The following is a 16,200-nucleotide window of genomic DNA, read 5'->3' as shown; positions in this document are numbered from 1 at the left end:
TCCGTAAACCTCCTGAACACGTTCACGTCCAACTAGAACATCTAAAGTCAAACGCTTCATCAAACTATCAAACTAAAACAAACGCTTCTGAAAAGACGATTCGGGAGCTCGACGTTTAATTTAGAGTTCGTCTCAACCACAGAGACACAAAAAGATGTTTCCTCCTGCTGGAGATCAGCTGGTAAACAACAACAGACAAACAACAGATCAGCTGATCAGGAAACGACTGAACTTTAACAGAAAACATGATTTGAAAGATTTGTGAGTTCAGTCAGGAGACGTTTGAGTTTTAAAGACGAACTCAAGTGTTCATGATTCACTGATAATAAGAACATGTAGAGAAACACCAGCAGAAAGAACTGCTTGTCCAAATGATGAAACTCCCATGATGCATCACACCACCTCTCCAGAGTCTGAGAGCTGCTGCGGGTTCATCCATAATAATCAATAATTAATAAATATCAAACACCTCCATCATCTACGGTGCTTTAAAACAACATGTCTGTCTAACTTTAATCTGAATGTTCATCAGAACCAGAACCAGAGAGCAGCGTTCACATCGGATCAGCTCGTTAATACGTCCAATCAACAGACACGCAGGAGTTTAACACATTTGAATTAATTACACGAGTTTATGGGTTCAAACATCGATGTTTTGATCGATGAAGCTGTTAAATAGAATCAAATGAAGTCAAACTAGAAACATGATTCAGAAACTAATAAACATGAACAAACCTACGAGATGAATGAGACGAACAGTGAACGCATGAAGACCATCTGTCAAACCTTAACGACAGCTGTCAATCAAAAATTAACGACAACCATCAATCAAACGTCTGACTGTTAAAGCACAACACAGAATCCATCTGTCCGTCTGGGCTCACCGGGTTCCTCACGCTCAGCCCCGTTCTTTGGTTCTGAGGTTCTGTGGTTCTGTGGTTCTGAGGTTCTGTGATCCTGAGGTTCTGTGGTTCTGAGGTTCTGTGATCCTGAGGTTCTGTGGTTCTGAGGTTCTGTGATCCTGAGGTTCTGAGGTTCTGTGATCCTGTGGTTCTGAGGTTCTGTGATCCTGAGGTTCTGTGGTTCTGAGGTTCTGTGGTTCTGAGGTTCTGTGGTTCTGAGGTTCTGTGATCCTGAGGTTCTGAGGTTCTGTGGTTCTGAGGTTCTGAGGTTCTGGTCCAGCAGTGAATGTTTAAAATGCAGTTTGTTCTTTGTGACGAACGTCAAACAGAACAGATCCAATCAAACACGTTACGTTAGCGCTGCTAGCTCGTCTGCTAGCTGGTGAGGCGGATCGTTGAAAACGTGAAACAGTCGTCGACATGACAACGAAGTTTGAGGAAAATCAACCGGAGTTTTGTACAAAAGCTGTTCGACTTTAAAAACTGAAGTCAGGAAGTTTTGATCAAATATTAAAAAGTAGCTTGTTGGCTAATACTAGCTTGTTTACTCCCTAAAGATCGTTAGCAGAAAAAGGTTAGCTTCCTACCAACGCTGATTATTTGACTCTGAATGAAGTTTAGTGTTTTTTCTCATTTTAATTCGGCTTTAGCCCGAAATAACAAGCTAACTCAGTGAACCCTCGTCGACAATAGTCATTTAAAATGAGTAAAACTATACGTGAATCAGAAACAATGTTTTCAAGGGTTAGGGTAGATTAGGGTAGATTAGGGCAGGTTAGGGTAGATTAGGGTGCACTTGTGTAAGCTTCTCCTTTGAAGATACAGATGAGTAGGCCATTAAATCACTGCAGTAGGAACACAGACAAACTATTAGCGTTATTAGAAATTGGAATAAAGGGAAAGAGCATACCTCAGCAGTGGTGCTGCTTCTAAAGAAGCCAACCAGCTTCCGTGCTTTGGCCCGGATGCCAGAGAGCACAGGCTGCTGGTCAAGTGTCTTCTTCACGATCAGATTCAGTGTGTGTGCAATGCAAATATGGTGCCGAAGCTTCAGCTCTGTCACAGGCAACCATATTGGGAGCACCATCAGAGACCATACATGTCACCTTATTGGCGATTCCCCATTCCTCCATCAGGGAGGCTTTCACACGAGCTATATTTTCAGCAGTGTGTGATTGGGGGAATGCCTGCACTCCTAACAGCACTGAACTGAGTGTGGTTTTCTCACCCACAAAATGGCATGTTACAGCCAGGTAGGCATCCATATTGATGGATGTCCAAATGTCCGAAGTAAGGCTAACAGCAGCCACCTTTTCCACTTTAGCCTTCTCCTTAGCTAACTCATACTTGGCCTCTACCATGGCCTTCAGAGCCTCAAGGAAAAAATATATAGTGCTGAACTGTGAGACACAATAAAGTACTCATTTGTTTCATGCATGCACCCATACATACCTGCCTTGTAGGGAGGACATAATTAGGATCCAGTTTGGACACAAATGCCCTGAATCCAACATCATCCACAATACTGAAGGGCTGTGTGTCCTTCACTATCATGGAGACGAGGGCTTCATCCAGCTCTGGTTTTCTGGTGGCTGGTTAAAAGAGAATAAATACAGAGTCTGTTACCTGTCTTTATTTGCACAATAAACAAAAGTGAACAGGGAAAAATTGTGATGGTGCATTTGTAATATTGTAATGACTTACCTTGGCTGGGTGAAGCTCCAGTTTCCTCCTTATTCTCATGCAAGGCACGGTAACGCCTCAGCATGGATGAGGTGTTGTTATTGTACCCCAACTCCTTGGAGCACAATAAACACCTCACCTTTGAATCAAATAAGAAACTGTGAAAAATACAGTTCTTGATAAGCAAACCTAATGTGTCTGAAATAGAGTTAGATTTAGCTTATTAGGAGTTATCAAATCAAAGTGTTCCCACAGGGGAAATCCTCCTCTTCCTAGCTGGCTCCATCTTATCACCTCCTTCTCTCCTCTCTCTCCTAAATCTCCAAACTATCTCTCTCTCTCCTAAATCTCCAAACTATCTCTCTCTCTAAACTCTCCAAACTATCTCTCTCTCTAACTTCTCCAAACTATCCAAACTCTCAACTGACCTCAACTCTCCACCAACAACCCACATTTTGAATGGAGCCTGAGGGGTTTATATTGCTGTCAAACCTCCCGGCAACACCTGAACCACTTCCCAAAGCAGTCACGTGGTACAGCCGGCAGCGAGGCTTCGGACGTCATCATTTTTGGCTCCTCCCCTAAATGAAGCAAGCCTCGACACACGCTTCGAGGACACGCCCCCTCCATTACTCGACACACGCTTCGAGGACACGCCCCCTCCATTACTCGACACACGCTTCGAGGACACGCCCCCTCCATTACTCGACACACGCTTCGAGGACACGCCCCCTCCATTACTCGACACACGCTTCGAGGACACGCCCCCTCCATTACTCGACACACGCTTCGAAGCGTCGGCACACCTGGTAACATCACTAGAGCTAACGTAGAGATGAATCAAAGAAATCATCTAACATCAACTCAGGGACTTATTTGATGTTAAAACCTCCATGGGTTAATGACAGGGAATAGAAAGACTGAAGAGTTTCATATCAACCTGAAGGAAGTGTCTTAAAGACAGTTTAATACGACTATTAGAGACATGTTAATAAACCTGGACAGACGGACGTGATGGAAACATGATCAGGTGACACATGCTACCTGGTGGGGCATTACATACCCGCGGTCAACCATGAGTCCTATGATATGTTCTTTACAATGAGGAGGACAATCGATGAACAGCGTGAAGGAGTTGAAATTTGGTTAAATGAAAGAAGTACATGGATGAAGGGAAATGCTTTAGGATGGAGAATAAAACTTCAGATGAATATATATAATTATACATAATTATATATAATCTAAATAAGTGTAATTCCCCAAATTAATACATTTTACTTCCCCTAATAAATGAATGTTAATCCCGAGGGTTCACCGGCTTGTTTCATAGACTCTGGATGCAAGTCCAGGTCCTGTTCTACACACTCCCGTACAGTAGGTGGCGGTATGCACCTAAACTCCTGTAATGCAATTCGCCAGTAAACGTTAAGAAGAAGAAGAAAACCACGACGGAGAGGCCCACAAGGTCGTGGAGCAGCGAAGAAACATGATGTCCCTGGCCGCCCGTTCAGGGGCTTTCTCCCCGTACATGCAGGCCACAGCCTTTACGGTCTCCGGGCCGCTCAAAGCTCTGGTTCCCGGGGTGGTGGTGAAGGGGGAGAAGGTTTTGTTGAACCCGAAGAAGCCGTTCCTGTGCCGCGAGTCGCTGGCCGGTCAGAGCCCAAAGACGGGTCCCGCTGTCACGGTTAGCATCAACGGTGAGTCCCGTCCTCTGTTAGCATTAGCATCACTGAAGCCTACCGTGAACCACCGCGGGCTGGCAGCGAACACATCACCGGTGTCCGTCACATCTGTCACCCTGTAACCGGGGAGGTTACCGGGACACAGCTGGCTAACGTCACCAGCTCGCTGTTCCAGGGAGTTAGCTCGTCTCCTGTTAGCCCGGGAGGTTAAACAGCGGCTCCACCTCCCGGTGGGTCTGTGTGGGTGTAACGGTGTTTCAACCAACGTCACCGGAACACGTGCGTGTTGTGATGGTTGGTTGGTTGGTTGGTTGGTGACATCAGTGTTGTGATGGTTGGTTGGTTGTTGACATCACTGTTGTGATGGTTGGTTGGTTGTTGACATCAGCTTTGTGATGGTTGGTTGGTTGTCCACATCAGCTTTGTGATGGTTGGTTGGTTGGTTGTTGACATCAGCTTTGTGATGGTTGGTTGGTTGGTTGTTGACATCAGCTTTGTGATGGTTGGTTGGTTGGTTGGTTGGTTGGTTGTTGACATCAATGTTGTGATGGTTGGTTGGTTGGTTGTTGACATCAGCTTTGTGATGGTTGGTTGGTTGTTGACATCAGTGTTGTGATGGTTGGTTGGTTGGTTGGTTGGTTGTTGACATCAGTGTTGTGATGGTTGGTTGGTTGTTGACATCAGTGTTGTGATGGTTGGTTGGTTGTCGACATCAGCTTTGTGATGGTTGGTTGGTTGTTGACATCAGCTTTGTGATGGTTGGTTGGTTGTTGACATCAGTGTTGTGATGGTTGGTTGGTTGGTTGGTTGTTGACATCAGTGTTGTGATGGTTGGTTGGTTGGTTGGTTGGTTGTTGACATCAATGTTGTGATGGTTGGTTGGTTGTCGACATCAGTGTTGTGATGGTTGGTTGGTTGTCGACATCAGCTTTGTGATGGTTGGTTGGTTGTTGACATCAGTGTTGTGATGGTTGGTTGGTTGTTGACATCAGTGTTGTGATGGTTGGTTGGTTGTTGACATCAGCGTTGTGATGGTTGGTTGGTTGTCGACATCAGTGTTGTGATGGTTGGTTGGTTGGTTGTCGACATCAGTGTTGTGATGGTTGGTTGGTTGGTTGTCGACATCAGTGTTGTGATGGTTGGTTGGTTGGTTGTCGACATCAGTGTTGTGATGGTTGGTTGGTTGTCGACATCAGTGTTGTGATGGTTGGTTGGTTGTCGACATCAGTGTTGTGATGGTTGGTTGGTTGGTTGGTTGTCGACATCAGTGTTGTGATGGTTGGTTGGTTGGTTGTTGACATCAATGTTGTGATGGTTGGTTGGTTGTCGACATCAGTGTTGTGATGGTTGGTTGGTTGGTTGGTTGGTTGGTTGGTTGGTTGTTGACATCAATGTTGTGATGGTTGGTTGGTTGTCGACATCAGTGTTGTGATGGTTGGTTGGTTGGTTGGTTGTCAACATCAGCTTTGTGATGGTTGGTTGGTTGGTTGGTTGGTTGTCAACATCAGCTTTGTGATGGTTGGTTGGTTGTCGACATCAGTGTTGTGATGGTTGGTTGGTTGTCGACATCAGTGTTGTGATGGTTGGTTGGTTGTCGACATCAGTGTTGTGTTGGTTGGTTGTTCATTCAGTCGTGATGGGCATTTCAAGCAAAACTTTTTTTCGAAATTTGCCCAGAATATGGTTATCAATCGAATATTTGATTGGTAGATATTCGCATGTACGAATAGATTTTGTAGATTACAATGACTGTTCAAAATGCGCGTTCCATCGCCAGTGTTTAGCGTAGCTGACGTGTGTTTGTCCGTTTGTCTTGCAGGCTGTGCCGGAGTCCGATTGGCCCACACAGACGTCAGGGTCCCAGACTTCTCTGACTACAGGCGTCCCGAGGTTCTGGACCCCAACAAGTCATCCCAGGAGAGCAGTGAGGCCAGAAGAACCTTCTCCTACCTGGTCACCGGTGCCACGGCCGTGGTGGGCGTCTATGCCGCCAAGACGGTGGTCACTCAGTTTGTGTCGTCTATGAGCGCCTCGGCCGACGTCTTGGCTATGTCCAAGATCGAAATCAAGCTGGGCGACATCCCCGAAGGGAAGAACATGACCTTCAAGTGGCGAGGCAAGCCCCTGTTCGTACGTCACCGCACCGAGAGCGAGATCGCCAAAGAGACCGCCGTCAACATCGCAGAGTTGCGGGACCCTGAGCACGACAAGGACCGGGTCATCAATCCCAGCTGGGTCATCATCCTCGGGGTGTGCACACACCTGGGCTGCGTGCCCATTGCCAACGCCGGCGAATTCGGAGGCTACTACTGCCCCTGCCACGGCTCGCACTACGACGCCTCGGGTCGCATCAGGAAAGGTCCCGCCCCCCTTAACCTGGAGGTCCCCTACTACGAGTTCCGAGACGACGACACGGTGGTGGTGGGATAGAAGGAGCTTCCTGTTTGTGTTGTCATGACAACAAGATGCTGTTCCTTTTACATTGATGAGTGCAGATGATGTAATCCGGGAAGACATGGTGGACATGAAAACACACCTGCCATCTTTAACTTATACAGTCCATGTTGTATTCACCTCTAATCAATAAATCAATAAACACTTTATTTTATCTGACGTCTGTGTGTCATCTTCCTTTTGTTTAAAACCCTGCATCACTACTTCCTGTTTCCTAACATGGCCCCTGGTACCTCGGTATGTTGCAGCATGGGTGGCCCCGTCTTCGTGGTCACGTCACAGCTGGAAGTTTGTGTTCATGGTAAAACAATTTAATACCTGCTACAGGTGAGTGAAAAAGGGTTTAAAGGCACAGTTACCTGTTATAGGTGGAGGTCATCATCAGGTTACCTGTTAGAGGTGGAGGTCATCATCAGGTTACAAGTGGAGGTCATCATCAGGTTACCTGCTACAGGTGGAGGTCATCAGCAGGTTACCTGCTACAGGTGGAGGTCATCATCAGGTTAGACCTGGAGGTCATCATCAGGTTACCTGCTACAGGTGGAGGTCATCAGCAGGTTACCTGCTACAGGTGGAGGTCATCAGGTTACCTGCTACAGGTGGGGGTCATCATCAGGTTACCTGCTAATGGTGGAGGTCATCATCAGGTTACCTGTTAGAGATGGAGGTCATCATCAGGTTACAAGTGGAGGTCATCATCAGGTTACCTGCTACAGGTGGAGGTCATCAGCAGGTTACCTGCTACAGGTGGAGGTCATCAGGTTACCTGCTACAGGTGGAGGTCATCATCAGGTTACCTGCTAATGGTGGAGGTCATCATCAGGTTACCTGCTAATGGTGGAGGTCATCATCAGGTTACATGTTACAGGTGGAGGTCATCATCAGGTTACCCGCTACAGGTGGAGGTCATCATCAGGTTATCTGTTACGGGTGGAGGTCATCATCAGGTTACCTGTTACAGGTGGCGATCATCAGGTTACCTGCTACAGGTGGAGGTCATCATCAGGTTACAGGATGAGGTCATCATCAGGTTACCCGCTACAGGTGGAGGTCATCGAGGTTACCTGTTATAGGTGGAGGTCATCATCAGGTTACCTGTTACAGGTGGCCATCATCATCAGGTTACCTGCTACAGGTGGAGGTCATCATCAGGTTAGACGTGGAGGTCATCATCAGATTACCTGTTACAGGTGGAGGTCATCATCAGGTTACCTGTTACAGGTGGCGATCATCATCAGGTTACCTGCTACAGGTGGAGGTCATCATCAGGTTACCTGCTACAGGTGGAGGTCATCATCAGGTTAGACGTGGAGGTCATCATCAGGTTAGACGTGGAGGTCATCATCAGGTTACCTGCTACAGGTGGAGGTCATCATCATGTTACAGGTGGAGGTCATCATCAGGTTACAGGTGGGGGTCATCATCAGGTCAGGTGGTACAGGTGGAGGTCATAATCGGGTTACCTGCTACAGGTGGAGGTCATCATCAGGTTAGATGTGGAGGTCATCATCAGGTTACCTGCTACAGGTGGAGGTCATCATCAGGTTACAAGTGGAGGTCATCATCAGGTTACCTGCTGATGGTGGAGGTCATCATCAGGTTACAGGTGGAGGTCATCATCAGGTTACAGGTGGAGGTCATCATCAGGTTACAAGTGGAGGTCATCATCAGGTTACCTGCTACAGGTGGAGGTCATCGTCAGGTTACAGGTGGAGGTCATCATCAGGTTACCTGCTGATGGTGGAGGTCATCATCAGGTTACAGGTGGGGGTCATCATCAGGTTATCTGTTACGGGTGAAGGTCATCATCAGGTTACCTGTTACAGGTGGCGATCATCATCAGGTTACCTGCTACAGGTGGAGGTCATCATCAGGTTAGATGTGGAGGTCATCATCAGGTTAGATGTGGAGGTCATCATCAGGTTACCTGCTACAGGTGGAGGTCATCATCAGGTTACCTGTTAGAGGTGGAGGTCATCAGCAGGTTACAAGTGGAGGTCATCATCAAGTTACAAGTGGAGGTCATCATCAGGTTACCTGCTACAGGTGGAGGTCATCATCAGGTTACCCACTACAGGTGGAGGTCATCATCGGGTTACCCGCTACAGGTGGAGGTCATCATCGGGTTACCGGTTAGAGGTGGAGGTCATCAAATTAAAGGTGGAGGAGATCATCAGGTTACAGGTGGAGGTCATCATGAGGTTACCTGTTATAGGTGGAGGTAGGGGGCGTCGCCTGTGGCCATAAATAAATGATAATTGAACTGATGGTAGGTGATAGTGTGTGCTGAGTAAACCCAGTGATGGTACCACAAGCCGTCATACAGAGACACAGGCGGAAATCACAGAAACACCACTGACTCCTCCTCCCCTCCATCCCTTATACACCGTCCACTGACTCCTCCTCCCAATATCCCTTATACAACGTCCACTGACTCCTCCTCCCGATATCCCTTATACACCGTCCACTGACTCCTCCTCCCGATATCCCTTATGCACCGTCCACTGACTCCTCCTCCCGATATCCCTTATACACCGTCCACTGACTCCTCCTCCCCTCCATCCCTTATACACCGTCCACTGACTCCTCCTCCCCTCCATCCCTTATACACCGTCCACTGACTCCTCCTCCCAATATCCCTTATACAACGTCCACTGACTCCTCCTCCCGATATCCCTTATACACCGTCCACTGACTCCTCTTCCCGATATCCCTTATGCACCGTCCACTGACTCCTCCTCCTGATATCCCTTATACACCGTCCACTGACTCCTCCTCCCGATATCCCTTATACACCGTCCACTGACTCCTCCTCCCCTCCATCCCTTATACACCGTCCACTGACTCCTCCTCCCGACACGTCCACAGGAGACGCAGACTGGAAGGATGGATACCTTTAAACACACAGTTCTATCTCATGAACACAACATGAAGCAACACAGGACCCCTGATCAAATAGACAGACATGTTTATATGGGATATTTTACAGTTAATAATACAGGAACATATAATAAATATGACTCAGCAGGACTTCTCACAATAAAACCCCCTCAAGCCTCATGAGTGTAGTAACTCAACGTGTCCAGCAGAGAGACGTATAACTCTGTTCACATGCCAACCGATTTCAATAAGCAGCTTTTCTAATGCACATTTCAATATAAAGAAGTGATGAGACGATCGTGTGGACAAACCGAGAGTTTGTGAATGTGACCTGAACTGATCGTCATGTTCAGAGTTATTCCAGATATGAATGAAGACATCTCGTTGTTTCCTTCCTGACACAGAGGTCATCTACCTCTCCACACCGCTGCTATAAAAAGAAGATCCTTGTAAAAGCATTATGGCTCCCTGCAGGCGTCTGACCGATGAGTCACATCCCTCCACAAACAGAGCAGGTGATCATGAGGCTGTTAAACAGTAACCAGGCAGGTCAAAGACCTCAACGTGCAGCAACTCTTCTGAACTTTGTTTTAAAGGCGCTGCACACCTTGGTGAGAATGACTTCCTGTTTAATGTAACGTGTAGATAATGAAATAACATGATGAGGACAAGACGACAACCTGAGAGAATGAACTACTCTACACAACACTTCTATTATTTAACTAAATGTCCTGCTCTACCTGTTTATGAGTCTGAGCACCGGTCATGTTGAGAAGAAGAGAGGGAGGGATGACAGGACGAGCAGACTCCGCCCCCTGGACTTTGGAGGGTGTTTTAACTGTCCGTCTCCTTAGCGGTCAGACGCTGCATCGCTCCTCTTCATCTCAGCCAGAGACCGACATCACGGTGAGTACACCTGTAAGAACTGATCAGAGGACAGCTGATCGATAGCACTGATGGTCTGAAGGTGATTCACTGTTCTTAATGCAGGAGATTCTGTTCACCTGCTGCTCATCACCACCTGTATGATGGTCAGAGAAGGTTCTATGTTACAGCGATGGGCAGGATGATGTGTGTTGATCTGACATTCAACAGACGGCTGAAACTTTTATCATGTTCATCTGTCTGATCGTTTGCATTTGAAATGTGATGAGTCAAACTGAGGAAGATGCTGTAGAGCGTGGAGTCTCCTCTTCCAGGACTCCTCAGCTGTGTTCAACAAGCAGCTCTGAGTCTGTTACAACTTTACGAGACGAGCTGGATGAGACGAATCCTGTTAGTACAGAAATAAATACAACCTGATTTAAAAAAAATAGTGACGCTGTGTAGAACAGAAATTTAAAAAAAGAATGTGATGATTGTAAATGATGTAAAACCATATTTAATTGAAAATAGAGCAAAACCAACATATCAAATGTTGAAACGGGGAAATGTTATTGTTTTATAAAAATATCTGCTCATTTTGAATTTGATGGCAGTGAGGTGGATGATCATAGTTGTGGTGTCAGTGGGAACAACAGAGCAGCATGCAAGCAGAGTTTTTCAAAAACATAACTGAAATTTATTTAGAACAACAACAAAAAAGTACACCAGAGGATGCACTCCTCCACCTTCCTTTTAGACTTTGTCACTTCCTGTCTGCAGCCAATCAGGGAGGTTCTCTGGAGTTAGTTCCACTTCGACCCAAGTGGAATCCAACTGTCATGGATCAGTGCTGCTCAGTACTCAGTTCTACTTGATCACATAAGCGAGAGCAGTGTACGCCTTCCTGTTTGTATACACATCAACATGGAGTCAAGAAATTACATATTGAGAAGGGAGGAAGTCGATTCCAGCAACATAAATAACTCAAAAAAGTTGTTCCAGGATGATGTTCACCACTGAGCTGCATCAACTCTTCTTTTAACAACACTCTGGAAACCTTGGGGAACTGAGGAGACCAGTTTCTGGATTTTAGAAAGTGAAATGTGGTCCCATTCTTGCCTGATAGAGGATTTCAGCTGCTCAACAGTTCAGGGTCTCCTTTGTTGTATTGTTCATGTCCTGATGCTCCAGATGTTTTCAATGATTGACAGGTCTGGACTGCAGGAGGCCAGTTTATCAGCGGACTCTTCTACTAGAGAACCATGCTGTTGGAATACGTGCAGAATGTGGTTGGACGTTGTTCTGCTGAAATAAACAAGACCTTCCCTGAAAGAGACGTTGTCTGGATGGCAGCATATGTTGCTCCAAAACCTGAATATATCATTCAGCATTAATGCTTCCTTCCAGATGTTCAAGCTACCCATGCCATGTGCACTAATGCATCCCTGTACCATCACAGATGCTGGCTTTAGAACTGAGCTGATAACAAGCTGGATGGTCCCTCTCCTCTTTAGCCTGGAGGATGCAGCGTCCATGATTTCCAAACAGAATCTCAGATTGTGATCCATCAGACCTCAGGACAGTTGTCCACTTCACCTCAGTCCATCTTCAATGATCTCGGTCCAGAGAAGGCAGCGGTGTTTCTGGATCATGTTTCTATCTGGTTTCTTCTTTGGAGAGTTTTAACATCATTTGTGGACGCAGCGATGAACTGTGTTCACAGACGATGGTTTTCACAAGTGTTCCTGAGCCCATGCAGTGATTTCCACTCCAGAATAATGTGTTTTTAATGCAGTGCTGCCTGAGGGCCCGAAGATCACCACCATCCAATATTGGTTTCCAGCCTTGTCCCTTGTGTTCAGAGATTTCTCCAGATTCTCTGAATCTTTTAATGATATTATGAACCGTAGACGATGAAATCCACTAATTCTTTGTAGTTTTACATTGAGGAACAATATTGTTGCACTATTTTCCAACACAGTCTTTCAGAGTGGTGAACCTCTCCCCATCTTCACTGCTGAGAGACTCCGCCTCTCTCAAATCATCTTTTTATACCCAATCATGTGACTGATCTGTTGCCATGGTAACCTCATTCGTTGTCAGATGTTCCACCAGGTTTCACCACTTTTTCAGTCTTTTGTTGATGCTGCAACCACTTTACGAGACGTGTTGCTGCCATCAAATTCAAAATGAACTTATATTTTTCAGCTAACAATAACATTTTCTCCATTTTAATATTTGATATGTTGTCTTTGGTCTATTTTCAATTAAATATGAGATTTTACAAATGATCACTTTCAGTTTTAAGTTACATTTTACACCGATTTTTCATCTGTCAGTTCACTCTAACAGTTTATATGTATGTTAGCTGTTGTGTAGATGTGTGTTTTCAGGGCTTGCTTTTTTTTAAAGTGACATTGCTGTGATTTATGATAACAATACTCCATCCTCTGTAGATATGATCGATATCTGGATCTTACTGTTTCTCCTCCTGTCGGGTAAATTAAAGCTTTATTCACATACATTCATAACTGGTTTGCTAAATCAGCATCCATGAATGTAACACTGTCACCCTGTCCACTCCTGCAGGGGGGATGGCTTTCATGATCCACAACAACCAGCACAGCCTCTGTCTGGAGAACCCAGCAGGAACAGCTGAAGTCCTTCTGAAGCAGTGCAACCTGGACTCAGCGTCTCAGCAATGGATGTGGATCAATCAGGGCATGCTGATGTGTGTCGCATCATCCAGGTGTTTGTGGGCCCAGCACAGGGAGCCAGTCAGGACCCAGTCCTGCTACGGGCCGCAGGTTGATGATGTGGGGTTAATGTGGGAGTGTGACAGGGACAGACTGATCAGCAGAAACACATCAATGCTGCTGTCAGTCAACGGCCAACATCTGGTTCTCTCACAACACAGCAAACAGTCAAAGTGGAGATCTCTGGATGAGGGGGACATCTGCCAAGAGCGACTGAGTGAGTCAGACGCCATCACTGTTTTCTGAACATGTGAAAATTTCTACTAGATTAATATAGTCCATGTTGGTTATTACTATAGTCCATGTTGGTTATTACTATAGTCCATGTTGGTTATTACTATAGTCCATGTTGGTTATTACTATAGTCCATGTTGGTTATTACTATAGTCCATGTTGGTTATTATTAATATAGTCCATGTTGGTTATTAAGTCCATATAGTCCATGTTGGTTATTAGTCCATGTTGATTATTATTACTATAGTCCATGTTGGTTATTATTAATATAGTCCATGTTGGTTATTACTATAGTCCATGTTGGTTATTATTAATATAGTCCATGTTGGTTATTACTATAGTCCATGTTGGTTATTATTAATATAGTCCATGTTGGTTATTACTATAGTCCATGTTGGTTATTATTAATATAGTCCATGTTGGTTATTACTATAGTCCATGTTGGTTATTACTATAGTCCATGTTGGTTATTATTAATATAGTCCATGCTGGTTATTACTATAGTCCATGTTGGTTATTATTAATATAGTCCATGTTGGTTATTACTATAGTCCATGTTGATTATTATTACTATAGTCCATGTTGGTTATTATTAATATAGTCCATGTTGGTTATTACTATAGTCCATGCTGGTTATTACTATAGTCCATGTTGGTTATTATTAATATAGTCCATGTTGGTTATTACTATAGTCCATGTTGGTTATTATTAATATAGTCCATGTTGGTTATTACTATAGTCCATGTTGATTATTATTACTATAGTCCATGTTGGTTATTATTAATATAGTCCATGTTGGTTATTACTATAGTCCATGTTGGTTATTATTAATATAGTCCATGTTGGTTATTACTATAGTCCATGTTGGTTATTATTAATATAGTCCATGTTGGTTATTACTATAGTCCATGTTGGTTATTATTAATATAGTCCATGTTGGTTATTACTATAGTCCATGTTGGATATTACTATAAACCATGTGAGTTTCAACACTGAGACAAGCCTTCACATGCAGGCAGACTGCAGTAGAAGCACTCAGATCTTTCACCTGTCAATTTAATACTACTACTACTTAATATAATACTAATATAATACCATATAATAATAATCTATAATAGAACAGGTTTTTCTGTGGTGTAACAGACAGCTGTGGTATTGCTGTGTTCCTTTCCAGGATTCAGGAGAGCTTCTGGTTCTGATCCAGCTGCAGAGGAGCAGACAGGAGAGCTGGCCGCCATGACCGAGGAGCAGAGAGAGTACCTGCGCTGGTTCTATCGCACAGAGGACCGTAAGTATGAACCAGGACCGTCTCCCAACCTAAAGTCCATTTAGACAAAAGTTGGGATTCTTTTTAAAATATAATGAAAACAAGAATCTGTGATTTGTTCATTTTTTTGATGCTCCATCTAAAGGACAAAAGTACAAAGATTTAAAATGTTTTCACTTAACAACTTATTTATATTTTGTAGAAATACATTTAGCTGCAACACTAAAATAAACTGGGACAGAAACAGTAAAGGCGGGAAGACTGCGACATTGATGAAATATCAGCAGGTGTGTTGGTTACATGACATGAGCATCAATCAAAGGTCCCATGAACCTGTACTTCTGGACCGAGGTGTTTATCTTTTTCCTGATGAAGTTCTGTGTTCGGCACTTTGCCACCATGGATGCCGATGAAGATCTCAGAGATCCTTGTTTGAATTGAGTTTTATAAAAGGTGCCACCTTTTCTTGAAATGTTTATTTTGAGCGTGGTGTCATGATGTTGTTATTCAAGCATCAGGCTGGTGAGGAGAGATTGAAGTTGATCACAGAGGGAAAAAACAGCTTCCCCTCACCGTCCTTCTCTTCAGCCTTTAGTTCCTCATGTTTTTCATGGTAAAGCACCTCCTCATATGATGTTCTGAGTTCTCGTGTGAGCTGTGTTGTCGTCACCCTGCAGCAACCACATGGAAGTTTGTTCTGCTGGGATTGGCCTTCATCTGTCTCCTCATTGGTTTCCTGCTGCTGGGAATGGGATCCATGGCCAACAAGTAAGACCAGTTATGAAGTTATACAACTACCATGTTATCAGAAAATCAAATTGCCATATGTAATTTTTTAAGTTGCTGAGTGACATCGTAGTCTGTCCTAAATACAGGAGCAGAAAGAAGATCGCTCAGTACAAAGCAGCAGCAGCTCTGGTTCACAGAAGTGAAGATGAGGAGCTTCGAGTGATTTCAGCGCTCAGCGACCTCAACGGCTTCATCACGGAGACGTCGTCGCCATCAGACCGGCTGCAGGGAGACAGAGACGAGCTCAGAGCAGGAAACATCGTGGTCACGTGGAAAAATGGCAACACCTCCTGCCTGTACTCCGACCCAGCAGAGGAGGAGGAGAAGCAGGAGGAAGAGGAGGAGAAGAAACAGGAGGAAGAGGAGGAGGAGAAACGGGAGGAGGTGTCCACTGCGCAGGTGGAGACTCAAGATGGAGTGACGATCACAGAGTGAAGCGTGTAACGTGAACGAGCCGGTCACAGCTGATGAGCTGTATTTTAAACGTGGTTCTCTTCCTCCATCTGCAGCTCTGGACAACAGAGCAATTCTATCACAACCGGGTCTGTCTGCCTGCAGGAGTTCATTATTAATGATAGCAGATAGCAGCAGTCATGTTGAAATAAAAAGATCAGATCATCAAACGTGTGATGTGTTGATATTATCTTACTGTAAACAAATCGTTAAATCCGTCATATGTTTGTTTGTTT

At 44.9% G+C, this 16,200-nt stretch overlaps 2 protein-coding genes across 2 annotated transcripts; both read left to right on the top strand.

Annotated features, from left to right (window-relative positions):
* The first annotated feature begins 4,018 nt into the window (after window positions 1–4,018).
* uqcrfs1 (ubiquinol-cytochrome c reductase, Rieske iron-sulfur polypeptide 1) lies at window positions 4,019–6,880 on the top strand. Its single transcript, XM_069718446.1, has 2 exons — window positions 4,019–4,282; window positions 6,087–6,880. The coding sequence occupies exons 1-2, from the start codon at window positions 4,072–4,074 to the stop codon at window positions 6,695–6,697; spliced, it is 822 nt and encodes a 273-aa protein (XP_069574547.1). The 5' UTR covers window positions 4,019–4,071; the 3' UTR covers window positions 6,698–6,880.
* A 3,561-nt stretch (window positions 6,881–10,441) lies between these two features.
* On the top strand, window positions 10,442–16,134 carry LOC138632682 (uncharacterized). The gene is made up of 6 exons (XM_069718436.1): window positions 10,442–10,507; window positions 12,922–12,963; window positions 13,055–13,438; window positions 14,630–14,743; window positions 15,400–15,490; window positions 15,598–16,134. Exons 2-6 carry the CDS (start codon window positions 12,924–12,926, stop codon window positions 15,944–15,946), a joined length of 978 nt encoding a protein of 325 aa, XP_069574537.1. The 5' UTR covers window positions 10,442–10,507; window positions 12,922–12,923; the 3' UTR covers window positions 15,947–16,134.
* The last annotated feature ends 66 nt before the right edge of the window (window positions 16,135–16,200 follow it).

Source organism: Brachyistius frenatus, unplaced genomic scaffold (assembly GCF_029030835.1).
Source record: "Brachyistius frenatus isolate BFR_SWC_R1_liver_20210118 unplaced genomic scaffold, ASM2903083v1 Contig_191, whole genome shotgun sequence".
Taxonomy (NCBI): Eukaryota; Metazoa; Chordata; class Actinopteri; family Embiotocidae; genus Brachyistius; species Brachyistius frenatus.
The sequence above is the reverse complement of the archived record's forward strand: the minus strand, read 5'-3'. Positions and strand labels throughout refer to the sequence as shown.